Source organism: Oculina patagonica, chromosome 9 (assembly GCF_052425735.1).
Source record: "Oculina patagonica isolate OP01 chromosome 9, crgOcupat, whole genome shotgun sequence".
NCBI lineage: Eukaryota > Metazoa > Cnidaria > Anthozoa > Scleractinia > Oculinidae > Oculina > Oculina patagonica.
The window spans coordinates 23,797,470-23,812,016 of record NC_135766.1 but is presented as its reverse complement, the minus strand read 5'-3'; the positions used below and the strand labels follow the sequence as shown (position 1 = coordinate 23,812,016).

Here is a 14,547-nt window from a genome sequence, read left to right as displayed (position 1 = left end):
TTATATACATTCCTTAAGGATAAAAGATCTGATGTGGCCATGTTCTTTCCTCAGTACTGTATAAAAAAACATTGTGCAGTGAAGTCAGATGATGTAAAGACTTTTATTTTTTTATTTTATTTTCAAGGATCTGATGGCCAAAGTCATAAAAGACACACCTGATGATCCAATTGCTTATCTTATAAAAGTCTTAAAAAGGCTGTATTCTGAAGGAGGTGCTAAGGTGAGGTTCATTTTTTCGACTTTTTTTGCTTGTTTACAAGCAAAAAAGTAGAATAGCGTTTACATGGGCTCAAATCTGAACCGGAAGGGATCGCATTTTTGTTAACTCTCAAGGGAATACTTTCCGCTGTGGGTGATCAAAGCGCGTGACTTGTAAAGTGTCACTCTATAGTTGTGCTTCAGCACTTCCGTTCTTGTAGTAAAAACGTGACTTGTCAAATTTACAAACATTATATAAGGATCAAAAACGTGAGTAGCCCAAATCTTACGTCACATAACCAATTAAGAATGTAAGCGGTTCAGCGCAATTTTTACTAGTACAAGTCTTTAGGCGCTAATATTAATTTAACCTAAAACGATAAACAACGCAAATTTGTACTCGTACAAGTCTTTCACACACTAAAACGTTGCTAATAGTTAACCAAAGGGAACTCATTTCGTGACAATTGATTATTTCTGCTGAGTTGCACAATTTAGAATTGCACTATTACTAAAAATAGATTTCGCTGCATGATACCCCTCGCGTGAGTCGGACAACAATTTTAGTTTCGGCAGAGGCTTTGTATGGAGGGACGCATTCTTGACAAAAAAAAAGGGCGAAAAAGGCACAATTTGAGGCCGAGATTCTCGAAAGGCTCGAAAAATGATAGATTTCAAACATTTTTGCTTTAGTAAGTGAAAAACAGATTGAAGGTATCCAAAAAATGGCCCAAAATTGAATTTATTAGTCGAAGATCAGGCAATGACACCTTGATTCCCACTGCAACATTATTCAGGCTGCCGAGAAATTTAAGCGGCGGATAGCGAATTACTATCGAATTATATAATTGCGAAGGATAGCACTTGTATGTTCGCTTCATTTAGGCCCCGAAAAGATCGTCGGTTGCAAGAAATTCAGAATTCTTCCCGAATTTGACGGCACTGATCGCCGGCCATCCGTTCTCAGTCGACACATGATAGATAGAGGGCGAAAATATTATGCTATTCAAACGCCTTTCTAATGGAATTGACGGCAGGGTTTGATTTTAATAATTTAAATTTATCCCCATTACTATTACAGACTGCAGCTACAGCTGCCGAACTCGATCAGTCTATATTAAATACGCGACAATTGTGTAACGAAATTGACCTCTATAAATATTCGGGTCAGGCAAGGAGACCGATCGGACGAGCGTTTCTTTGTGTAATTTTGTGGTGGCATAAATCTGAGGTTAGCTCTGTTGTGTTGCAAAATGTGCCACTAAGAACAGTGTAAACGTTTTGCATTTCTCATAAAAATAAATGTTTTCTTTCAGCAAATCCCGGCAGCAAATCGGGCCTTTATAATCCATTCAATAACTGAAAGTAAAACATTTTACACATTTATTGAATAATCACTCTGTTTGACAAACCTTTTGTTTCAAACCACGGTTTAAGCTTTCTACGTTGCACAGGTAAGGCTTTCTCTCGAATTCCGAGCCAATCTGGCCATGGTTTTGTGCCTGGGTTTTGTGAAACAATCGCCAAATATGCCTCCGAAGTGCCCGCCAACCATATATTGTTCTTACAGAGAGCGGTTTGTTTGTCCGAATTTTATCTGACTCACACCGGGGGTCAAATTCTGTGACGTCATTAGTGCGCTTCGCTCAGGGCTGGAAATAACGGCCGGTCAACGGACAATGTCCGGCCTGATTGGGGACTTGACCGGTCAAATGTTCGCCTTGCCGGTCATGTTGTCCGGTCACAAGTCGAAAATAATGGTAATATTGAAACAAACTTAGTTTTCAATGCTGTTGTCTACCTTCTGTTAGTGTATAAACCTTGCTGTATTGCGAAACTTCCAACCGAAAAAAGGAACTGATCGAATTAACTGTTGTTTACAATTCGCGTGTTGCGGTCTCAAATTAAAATATTTTCCCAAGTTGTCCGTTTCCTCCTGCACAGAATTAAACGATTAATATAGTTCCAAAGCTCAGAATATAAAGGTACAATTTGCAATATTTATAATAGTTACAGGGCTCAAAGTTGGGACCGATGCGGTTGAATTTGTAACAATTTTTTTTTTCCTTTGGCGACTAAAACTTTCTTTGCGGTCGCAAGTTTGGAATTATTATTTTCTACTAATAGTGTAGGGGAATATACTTTGTCGTTTTCAAGTATGAAGCCATTAAAAATGTTCTTTTAGCTGCTTGTTGTTTTAATAATCGCTGGGAAACGCAACGTGAAATCTGAAATCTACATCTATTGATGAGAACAATCCGGAAGTGACATTATTAGATTTTTTTCAAAAACTTAAAGTTCCAAAAAGGATACCACAAGACTTTGTAAAATCATTGAAAATGATGATTAGCGACCCCAAGCACTGAAAATTACTGTGCTATTTGCAAAGTTTGAAGCCAATAGACAAATACAATGAGCTAGACATGAGCCAGACACTTGCATCACTCATTCATTCATTCAACAAAAAATTACTTTAAAACTTGGAAAATTAAATAAGATTGCAGTCAGCAATTGATTTTTCAATTCAAGTGAAACAGGGTTTCATCCACGAAAATACACATTTCTTAAATAAGGAGCCGGAGAAACAATTTTGTTTTCACCATTCATGAACATGAAAACAAGACAGTGTGGAGTCAAATTACATTTCACACGAAATTTGCATAAATTTGAACTTGCAAAAAAGAAACAGATAAGTTATTAGAATGCAAACCCGCTTTAATAATTACTGAATTCTGATCTCATTGCTATTTTTCATGTATTAACTATTTGAAAACGGTTCTCATTCATGGAAACAAAACGGTTTTTCATTCAACTGCTTGCAGTATTTATAGACGTGAAAATATATTCGCTTAATCAAATCACCTTCTGCACGAAATGTTTTCTTGCCATAAAAGCAAGAAAAAATAGATTTGAAAAAAAGAACTATTGATAAAAGAAATTTTAAAAATTTAAACTGTTTTTGTAACGTACGGTTCCGACCTGAGGTAAGCAACATCGTATATGTAACGAGCAATTCATTCAATCTTATCAGCAAAGCAAAAAATAGAGTCCAGACGGCAATCTAAATTCCACAGTCAACAGTGCAGTTTCGTAACCTGTAGTTAAAAGGAATTTACTTAAACGGAATGTTATTTATTAAGGCGGAAGGTGTTATATTTTTACATATATTTAATAATTATTGGAAAATTACATGTTGCATTTTTGTCCGAGCAGAAACGAGGTATGACCGAGCTAAAATGGATTTGGCCGGACATCTTGACCGTTCAATGTTCGAAAATTATTTCCAGCCCTGTTCGCTAATTGCAACATCATTAAATGTGTTAAGTGATATTTACAAGTGTTTCTGTAGTAGGCCTTTCTCGATTATGCTAGCATTTTTTCCGGCATTTTTTGGGAAAACGAGCATTTTTTTTTCGTTTTTTCTTGAAAAAGAATTGCTAGCATTTTCTGTCATTTTTCATGACTGTGATCCATATTTCAGAACTCAGAAGGATAAATAATCCTAAAGTTTCACAATTTTGACTACTTAATTTGATTGTTTTCTGTCTGTTTCGACTGTTTGTGCGTTGTGTTACTTGTTTACTTGTGTTGTGTTACTTGTGTGTGTTTTTTTAATTTTTTTTATTTTTTTTTTTATTTTTTTTTATAAACAAACAATTATTAAGTATCACCTGTTGTTGACTGATATGAGCATATAATGTAAGAGTTTGTACGTTTTGTTTGAAATAAAACAGAGCATTCTTTGGAATTCAAGTGGCATTTTTTAAAGAAATCAGGCATTATTTTAGCATTTTTTTGGCTTCATGCGAGAATTTCTAGGAGCATTAAATGCCAGTTTTACTAGCATAATCGAGAAAGGCCTATTCTGTAGCCTGTTGTGAAATTACTTCCAGTGGAAGCAGTAAACCCCCGGGGGGGGGGGGGTGCTCCCATAAATTTCGGATAGGGGTGTGCCCCCAAGGTTCTTAAACCCTTACCCTATTCAAGGATAAAGAAAGCGAAAATTGATACCCTTTTTAAGGGTCCAAACCGAGAAAGGACACCCTATTCAAGGGAAGGAGACGCGTTCCGTGATGACCCAAATAACGGCTAACCGCGCACGGCCAAACACAAATCTTTATAAAATCGCTTTACTAATACTTGAACGGGTAGTTCAGTTTTAAGATACCTTTTTTTGTTTATCTGGGCATTTATTAAAGCTGATAGAATATAGGTACCCTATCTAAGGATCACACCAGGAACAAAATTCCAAAAGGAGCAAAAATGATACGCTATTTAAGGACCGAGAACCTAAAAAATCATACCCTATCGGGCGGCACATACCTATATAGCCCATATATGGGAGTACCCTCCCCCCCCCCCCCCCCGGGCAGTAAACGCTAAACGTTTCTTCTGTTCTGAAGTTAATGCATCGCCATTAGAAAAATAAACAGCAACGGTTTTACTGGAAATGTAGTCGTTAGAAATGGCATGTGTAGCCGTAAAGTAAAGAATAACGCGAGGAGAAGCGGCTTTTGGTAATATTCAAACAAAAATGTACTTCTCAATGTGGGGTTAAGATTGCGTGACGAGACAAAAGGTAACTCTGTGGTAACCTAACGTGCGATCAGGCGTTATTTTTCTCGCTCAACGGAAAAATGAGCCTTCCCTGAGCCTTCCCTCCGCCTTTTTAACCAAGCCAAAGTATATGAATCGCAAAGCACCCAGCCGTCGCGACTGACAAATACAGCATTTCCTCCGCGAAAATAAAAAAAATGCTTGAACTGAAAGACGTTTGAATTCTTCCATGATATGTTCGAACAACAATGCCCAGCATAAACCTTTTACTCATACTAACTTCATGCAAAAAAAGTCGATATCTCGAAGAGACCTTTGATTAGTGCAGAATGCACTATTGTGATGGTTTGTTGGGGCTGTCGTCCGCTAAACCCCTAAACCCCTAATGCCCTAAACCCCTAAAGTGCTATGGTGTAAACTTTAATAGGCAATTAATTAATTAATATCAATTAATTAATTATTCCTCGTGAAGGGGGTGGGGGTGGGGAGCACCTGACCGTACCCCTAGGTAAAACCTGGAGCACATCTACGTTACTTTCAAATGAAGATCTCAAACATATATATTTGTTTCAGAAAACCCTTTGCTCTCCTTGTGGTACTACTCAACGTAATTTACACCAAACGCATGCGCAGATTAGTCTAGTACGTTGTTTTCTGGAACTATCATGAACATCGCTTGTATTGCGTGTTTGCAGTAGGCTTCCTGCAGACTTCTTGGCGCCAAGTAAAAACCGCAAATTAATTAAATTAGATTTAGAGACTTTCACAGCGCTTTGGTAATTAGGTATGCAAAAACTTGCACCGGGATTTTCGGCGTGAACACCTGATAACCAGGAAACAAATATCCTAGCTGTACTGCGTTTTAAAAAACCTGTCGAAAAATATGTTTTTTGATTAGATTTGTTTCTTTAGTTTTTGAGAATCGTCTTTCGTGCAGTCTAAACCGTAACTTAATTAAATTAAACAAATGTCATCGATGCCGCCGTAAAACAAACAAAAAACAAAAGTTTCATGTTATCGCATTTTCAAGGAAGACAAAAGTATTTTGTTACAAACGAACAAAAGTGTCGTGTTACGTTTGCAAAGATTAGCGTAAGGATCACCTGGGAAAGAATACAAGTAGCCTGTGAACAGTTTTTCCGAAAGTAAAATAAAGCAAATAAACACGAACATATATAAAACATCATACTTTCAATTGTTCCATATTGCATTCTGCACTTACCAAATCATCAAGATTTTTTTTTCTTTTCTAATATGGAAGTATTGTGGCAGGATCATTGTGTAGTCCACAAATTATTCATACCTCCCCCACAGAAGGGATTTTTCCTAAGATCCCCACCCCTCTGGAAATTCCAATTCAGTAAGCTTTATGCATTTCTTCAATGCTTTTGGCCTTTGAGATCCCCCCATGCTTTGAAAAAGACAGACATCTTAGAATGGATACAATAAATATTTTTGATAATTGCACCAGGTGTAATTATATCCAAGTTACAGTATATAAATAACAAACATCGGATATGACAGATCAAATTTTTTATAAGGCCTGTTTCACACTAGCGACATACAGCGTAACGGCAAGGTCACACAAATGCAAAACAACACCATGTTGATGTTTTATGTCACCAGTGTGAACAACACAACATAACGGCATAGTTGGAACATAATGGCATAAGCATAACGACATAAGGAAAGAACTGATCTTTTCTTAATGTTGTTATGTTCATGTCATTATGTTGTTATGTCACTAGTGTGAACCAGGCCTAACCAAACAAGTTTGAAAAATCTCTAGAATGGGCGATTCCAGAAAATATCCGTACCATACCACGGACGGCTTTTTGGAAATCCGAGGGCAAGGGGGGGTTCTTTGATCTGGAATTCCGAAGGCATGGGGGGGATACTTATGATTGGAATCTCGAAGGCATGGGGGAGTTCCAGATCTTGGATTTCCAGAGGAGAAAACAAGAGTGTGTTCCTTGAAAATGCTTATTTAACGGACTACCAATTTGCAAATAAAGCACAAACTGACGACCGCGTCGCGAAAACAGGATACAAGACAAGTATTGATCGATCAGGCATGTGTTTGCGTTCATTTACAAAAAAAAATCGCTAAAATGTGGGTTCTACATCAAGCTTCAGAGGCCTTAACATTGATGAACTTCTTCATTCACTCTTTGTTTTCTTGTCAAAGCGGATCCACAAAATAATATTTAGTCCATTCAGTGGAGTGGGAAACTCTTTTGCTACGCTTCGAGATGCCATTTTGAAGTTTGTGGGTTGGGAGTGACTGCTGACCCTGAAGGCTCAAATTCAAGATGGCGGATATGTCAGTGCACTTGATCGTATTATCTTCCGAGTTTACACATGTGCATATGTGCATCACACGATATACTTATTTTTATGTTCTGCACCAGTTTTGGGCAATGTAAAGTTAATGTAGGTTGTATCTGTTGAACAAGGGTAAGGAGAAAAGTCTTATTAACCGGGCGGGGACTGGGCCGGCCCGGTTCATAAATCGCCCGGAATTTTTTCGTCGTAGTCGTATCGGTAAATCGTTCCAGACCCGCTCGGCCGCTTCCTTGGACAGGATTCAAATCACGCACTTTTGATATTTATCCGGCAGGAGCTATTTAACCCAGCTATTAAATCACTCTTCTATTTTAAATTTTATCTAAAACCCTGATTTCTGTTTAGCGTGAAATATCTGATATATTTTTGTGTTATTCAAGCGTTTGGATTGCGAAACCGGTAATTGTTTTGACAGCTCCAAACCGCTACGTCAGTCACGCAATGTTTTTGCAGCAAGCTTTACGCATAACTGCTTTTTTAAAAAACGGCTGGTAGCCAGAGCATTTTTGAGCTGGAATACTTTGAAGATGCTTTTCATTTAATACGAAGAATTATGTCCATTTTCATCCGTGCACAGTTGATCTGGCAAAGTCGCGTATCAGAGACGATTGAATGTTTGCACAGCAAAATAATGTTATTTTGGTTCTTGATGTAAAAGCTTTACTTACACACTTCCCAAGACTTCAGTAAAAAAAATGGTAATGTATAGTATTTGTGAAGGGATCCGTAAAGCCAGCAAATAAAACAAATGGTCCGCAAAATGAAAATGAAATCTTGGCGCGGGTAATTTAATACATGTAATTAAATTCTACCACGGCGTGCAAAATTTCACGTTTTTGAATTTTTTTAAATCTTTTTGCCTTTTAAAATGTTTGTTGACCCCATCTTGAATAAAAAATTCATCTAAAACTTTTTTCATGTTTCTTTTTTATTTTTTCACGTTTTTATTAGTTGCCTTTTTAGGCTTTTGAAACGAACACGGCATCTATTTACAGATTGAGACACCATGTGATGTTTACATATTTGCGTTATTTGTCGTAGTAGTTCACTCGGCCGCTTTCTTGGCCAGGATTCAGATCCCGCACTTTTGATATTTACTCAGCAGGAGCAATTAAAATTTTATCTAATACCCCGATTTCTGTTAAACGTGAAAGATATATTTTTGTGTTTTTATTCAGGCGTTCAACTCAAGCGAGGACTGGAGACGGAAACCGGTGATTGTTTCAACAGGTCGCTGAGGTCGAAGCTTTTTTACATCAGTCACGCAATGTTTTTGCAGCAAGCCGGTTCCTGCATTTAAATCGAATTTAAAAACGGCTCCAGACTCTACTTTGAAGATGCTTTTCATTTAGCAAGAATTGTGTCCATTTTGTCGATTTCCATCCGTGTACAGTTGGGCCGACAAAGTCGTGTGTCACAGACGAATTGAATGTTTACACAACAAAAGAACCTTATTTTGTTCTTGATGTCGAAACTTTACTTGCACACTTTTCAAAAACTCAGAAAAACAAAATGGAAATGCGAAGTAATAATATAATAATTTCTTCAAACTAGAATGGAATGTAAATCGGTAAAGCCATCGTGTGAAATAATAGACGGCAAAAATGAAAAGTTGCCCTTTGGCGCGTATAATTAATTAAATTTTATCACGGCATGCTATTTTCATGGCTTTTAAGGATTCAAAATTTTTAATGCAATTCATGATCAAATGTTTCTTCACCTCATCTTGAATCTTTTTTTCACAATAATTATTAGTTGAGATTTTTAACAGCATCTGTTATCTAATACGTGTGGTCTAATGCATGCCCTTTTTTAGTCTTTTTATTTTCTTTTGTAATTTTGTTTAGACATTTTTCTGTTATTCTTGATATTTGACTCGTTTTATTTGTTGTTTTTTTTATTATTTATGTGACTCGTTTTATTCGAGCAGGAGCCAATACTGTAATTTTCTGGTTACTCCGCTCTTTTTAGCGAGGAATATAAAATATATATTTTTTGTTTTTCATTCAAGGGTTTTGAGTTTCAGTCGGAACCGAACGGCGATGGAGAAATGACCTGCAATGAATCACGCTATCAAGAACTTGCGTTTGCGTGACTGCTTCCCAAAATTGACTTGAAGAGCTTGCATGAAAGCTGAAAAGCTTTCTTATCTTGTTCTTATTCCCATTTTTTTTGGTGTGGTACATTTTTAAAAATGTTTAAAAACGCGTCTTAGTTTTTAACGAAATCTTTCTAATTGTTTCTTTGTCTTGGTCGGAGATCATTTAACTGGTTTGAGTTCATTTATTCAAGATTGCACACAAAACGTTTTCAATACCTAGGTTATTCAGTATTCGGAAGAAAAATAAAAATTAGAAAACCTAAGCAGGAATTTGTCCAAGCATGGACAAGCAATCCACAGACTTGCATGTTACTCGATATAAATTAAATGGTATTTTAAAAGTTTTTGCTGCACTTTTCTAATCAAGTAGTTAAACATTAACCGCCCGGTTTTAAGCATTAAGCTTTAGGCGTCTTGTTTTTTTTACATTTTCATCCCAGAATCTCTTGCATCATAATGACTGTCTCTATGTACAGATCGAGTCATTTGAAATAATTTGATGTAAAATACGCCACATTGGGCGTATTTGCGTACCCTGACGGGAATTCTGAAGAGCTTGATGAAAAAATGAAAAATCTGAACGGAAGGAGGGGGTTAGCGATTATGGAATTCCGAGGGCATGGGGGGATAACGCGTTTTGGAATTTCCGAAGGCAACTGGGGGCTAAAATATGGAAGCCGTCCGTGGTAGGGTACGGATATTTTCTGGAATCGCCCAATGTACTAACATATACAGTATTTTTTATTAACATACAAAGTATCTTTTAACAGGGTGCTGGATCATCACTGCCACCATCAGGATCAAAGGTATCATTTGGAAGATCAATGGGTCTCACAGGGACATCAGTTGCAAGACATTCATTTGATGAAGGTACATTGAGGCATCAAAGTATTTGTTCACATCAATACTATGACACATGACAGTTTTGCAACTCTTTTCATCCAAACCAGTGGTTAACATCTTATTTTGCCTCAAACATACCTATGTGAACTTTAGTTATGAGAATTACAGTTATGGTCAATAGGAGAATGATATCTGGACAAGCAGGCGTTTCATTAAGGGCCAGGCACAAGGCAAATTGATCAGATGTGATCTGGACTTTGCCCGGCTGTTTGACAACAACTGAACCGAATTCAGTTTACCAATGAGGGAAGGGCCTTGCTGATACTTTGCCTGGGTGCCAAGCCCTGATGCCCACCTGCTCCAAACCTTAATAAATCCTCTGGACAAGACTGAAAAAGGGTGTAAAATAAACTGATGTACAGTCGCCCATTGAAACAGATGGCTTTAAGTCCCACAGTAACTTCGAATTCTCCAAACTTAATGTTGTTTTGTTCATTTGAATATGCTTTTATATGCTTGATCAACACTAGGCAGAAGCGTTTTAGCCAAGTCTTGGGCCTGTCCTGACTCACACACAGAGGGATCAAAATATCGGCCAAGCAGTGCATCTAAAGTAGCAGGCAGAGACTACCCTCGTCCCTGGCTAAGTGGAAGCAAGCCAGCAAAAAGTAGTGAAGCTATGGACAGGGACAACATGAGACCACCAGCTAGGAAAGGTACAGCATCTTAGGTGTAAGTCTAACGTACATGAAACTCTATGGCAAACTACCCCCTGAATGGGATGCTATTCCACCGCAGGGCACCCCCCAGCATTATTTTGCCAGTACCCATTTATACACCTGGCCCCAGTTGTTCAAAGCGTGGATAACACTGTCCACCTGATAAATCGAATCCGGTGAATAGCGTATTATGTAATGTTTAATAAACGAGCAGCAGTGTTTTATCAAGTTAAAAACACGAGGCGCAGCCGAGTGTTTTAGACTTGATAAAACACGAACTGCGAATTTATTGAACAGCTTAAAAATCTTCTGATGTAGATCAACCAATTCTTGCACTTATATTTAGATTTGGGGTTATTTTGGCCTAGAAAATTGGACGTAAAGTTTAGCCGTGTCTTTATCAGATATAAAGACACTCATTAAACAATTATTTCTTTTGTATTTTCTTTATGCATTATTAATGAGTTTTTTAAGTAATGTTTAATAAATGAGCAGCAGTGTTTTATCAAGTTTAAAACACGAGGCAAAGCCGAGTGTTTTAGACTTGATAAAACACGAACTGCGAATTTATTGAACGGCTTAAAAATATTCTGGTGTAGATAAACTCATTTTTGCACTAATATTTAGATTTGGGGTTAATATGGCGTAGAAAATTGGACGTAAAGTTTAGGCGTGTCTTTATCAGATATAAAGACACTCATTAAACATTAATTTCTTTTGTTTTTTCTTTATGAATTATTAATGAGTTTTTTAAGTTTTGTTAAGACTTATCCACTGGATAGCGATTTATCTGGTGAATAGCGTTATCCACCCTTTGAACAACTGGGCCCTGGGTGGAGAGAGGCGGCAGTATGAGAGTAACTTTAGTGTCTTGCCCAAGAACACAACACAGTGACCCCAGACCCTTCAATTCTGAGTCCAGCCCACTTACCATTATGCCACCCCACCACAGAAGCATTTATGAGAGTTAATAGTCTTGCCCAAGAACACAAGGCAGTGTCCCTGGCCAGGGCTCAAACCAGGCCACTTGATCCAGAATCCAATGCGCTAACCTTTAAGCCAAGGAGAAAAGGCGGCCTAATGGTTATTGCTTTGGACTCGTGATCGAGTGGTATAAATGTGAGTTGCATACTCAAAGCATTCTTTTGATCCAACATTTCAATCACAAGAATGAACCCAGACTGTTTAAAGTTTTAATTTCACTCTGATTTTTGCCAAATGTAGGACAAGCCTATAGTGACAATGAGAAACCTCCATGGAATCACAAGACAGCTGTGCAATCACATGATTTTGATGAGTGGTTCAGTATGCAGCACAGGGCGACCAGGACTGCTGATGAAGACTCAAGGGACTTTCCAGGATGTGAGTGGAGTTTGGCTTTTTGACTAATTTATATTTAATATCTTCTTCATTTATGGCCCCTGAGTGAGAAGTGTGATGTTGCCTAATGGGTTAAGTGTGTTGGACCCTTCATGTTAAAGATGAAAGGCAGCATTTCATCATATTTCCAAATACTGAGAAGACAGTTACAATATTATGACGTGTAGTGGATTACCTTATTATAGGAAATTAACGCGTCATGAAATTAACGTGAATTTCAAACATTCCCGTTAATTTAAGTCGCGTTAATTTTTGTTAACGTTAATTTCCGCACCGTTAATTAAGTGGAGCGTTATTTTCCATGACGTTAATTTCCATTATTTGGGCCCCAATTTCTCGTTACAGTCCAGACGTTCTTGACTCCAAGAAAAAAAGCATTATTAATATTTTAACTGCCACTATCATTGATACTGCTCCGATACTGCGAAGAACGCTCAAAGTGGGAAAAGTACCTTATTACATGAAATTTTCGCGACACGTTAATTTTGCGATTTTGAGGTGCACATATTTCGCGACACTTAAATTTCGCGATTTTGCGAAAATTTTGTATTTTAAATCACTTTAATTTCGCGTTCTGAGTGAGACACAATTTACATTTTCTTGGCAATATATTTTGACATGCCTTTGAGTTATATAAATCGACTGCATCGAAGGAACAATAATGTCAAAATTAACAAAATCGCAAGGGGGGACTTAATCTTGGCAATAGCAACAACAGAGCAGTTCTCACAATGTCTATAAGTGAGTCAATTGACGACAACATCTATTACTAACATATGCGAGTCACTTAATATTCGCGCCATGTTATGTTCGCGACACTTATTGTTCGCGTCACTTTAATTTCGCGATTTTTTTAGAATCGCGAAATTCGCGAAATTAAAGTGTCGTGAAAATTTCATGTAACAAGGTACCACGAACATTTTTTCGTTTAAGATTATACGCCTACAAGTGTTGAAATAAACTTGTTCCTGTTGTGTATGTCGCGTTGATTTCCTTCATTTTGAAATGTTACCCCCTCTTTCGCGTTAATTTCTTTTATTGGGAAGTAATTTTTCCTTCAATTCGCGTTAATTTAAGTCGGGTTAATTTCAAATGCCTTAATTAACCCAAGCGTTAATTTCCTGTAATAAGGTAAATGTCATGAGACGCTACCTTAAGGTCCTTGCATATTGGATACACGTCTTAAATTAAAACGGTGTGTAAAAAAATAAGGAGTGAATGGAGATATAATTAATCATAGATATCTAATTCATGTATGATTTCCTTTATTCTATTTTGATGAGTCTTTGTTATGCCTAACATAGGCAGGCAATGAGTGCTCAAGGCTACAGCCACATAGCTCTTTGCAAATACATTGTATTGTGTGCCTTATGATGCTAGATAATATCTAAATATCTGTATTTATTAGTTTCTAATTTCAGCTCAATTGTTGTTGTAAGAATGCTTATAATAAAAAAAAAATAATATTGTTTCATTAACTCTTTTTATCAGCTTCTTCCTGGGGAAGAAATGGTGAAATGGTAAGTGTATTATTTTGATGTTGTTAAAATAATAAAATAATGTTTTGATGAGTCATAGTTTAAAAGATCAAATTACAGATTGGATTTGTGCCCACCCCAAGGCTATGAAACATTGTTTTACTTGACTTAATACTTTACAGACTGGATACTGGTTTCACTTCTGATTGGATGAGAAGGTGGCACAAGTTTTCTAAACCAATCACTAAGTAGTGTACTTGTTTGCTTTGGACACTAATAAATTAAAAGTAAATAACTCATTCTATACTGAGTAAATCATACAGTCTTTAAAAAATCCAAAGCCATGTTTTTTTTACAGACTATTTGATTTTACTTGAAAATTATATAAAAATGCTTGATGTTTACCCCTTTATTTGCTTTTCATGTATAAGTATTTCCAGTGAAGTCATGTTCTAAAAATTAATGTATAATTTCACAGGAAATGCCAGCAGAAAGAGAAGTGATCTACAATCGCCGAGCTCCATCAGCGGGTCCTATGCACTATGCTGACGATAGTTTAGAAGCAGAACTTAACATGGGAAGAGACATCAAAACCAGGGAAGAAGAGAATGACTCGTCATCAATGCTATCATACGAGTTAGTATCCAAATGATATATTTTTTTACTAGAACAATGGCAAGCAACAATCTGAAGAGGTTAAGATATACTGGTATATGAGATGTCTGAAATCCTGATTTCTTAAACCCTTCATTTCTCAAACCTCCAGATACCGTAAATAATCTTACTAATCAATGCCCGGGTGTCTATTACATTTAAGGGGTCCTAGGAGGGGCTTTAAATAGATATGAGGCATTAGTTAGAGAGAAGCATGTATTTCACTTTAACTGTAACAACGTCAACAAAACAAATAAGATGCATAGTT

The 14,547-nt window shown here is 37.0% G+C and overlaps 1 protein-coding gene across 2 annotated transcripts in view; it reads left to right on the top strand.

The window, feature by feature from the left end:
- The first annotated feature begins 131 nt into the window (after positions 1 to 131).
- The window catches only part of LOC144666888 (uncharacterized protein C8orf34-like), a 28,408-nt gene continuing 13,992 nt past the window's right edge, over positions 132 to 14,547 (top strand). For both annotated transcript variants that reach the window (XM_078528318.1, XM_078528317.1), the window contains exons 1-6: positions 132 to 223; positions 9,976 to 10,075; positions 10,579 to 10,764; positions 11,992 to 12,129; positions 13,639 to 13,667; positions 14,104 to 14,261. In XM_078528318.1, coding sequence (XP_078384444.1) covers positions 134 to 223; positions 9,976 to 10,075; positions 10,579 to 10,764; positions 11,992 to 12,129; positions 13,639 to 13,667; positions 14,104 to 14,261 — 701 coding nt within the window. In that variant the 5' untranslated portion in view covers positions 132 to 133. The remainder of the gene's footprint in view (positions 224 to 9,975; positions 10,076 to 10,578; positions 10,765 to 11,991; positions 12,130 to 13,638; positions 13,668 to 14,103; positions 14,262 to 14,547) is intronic.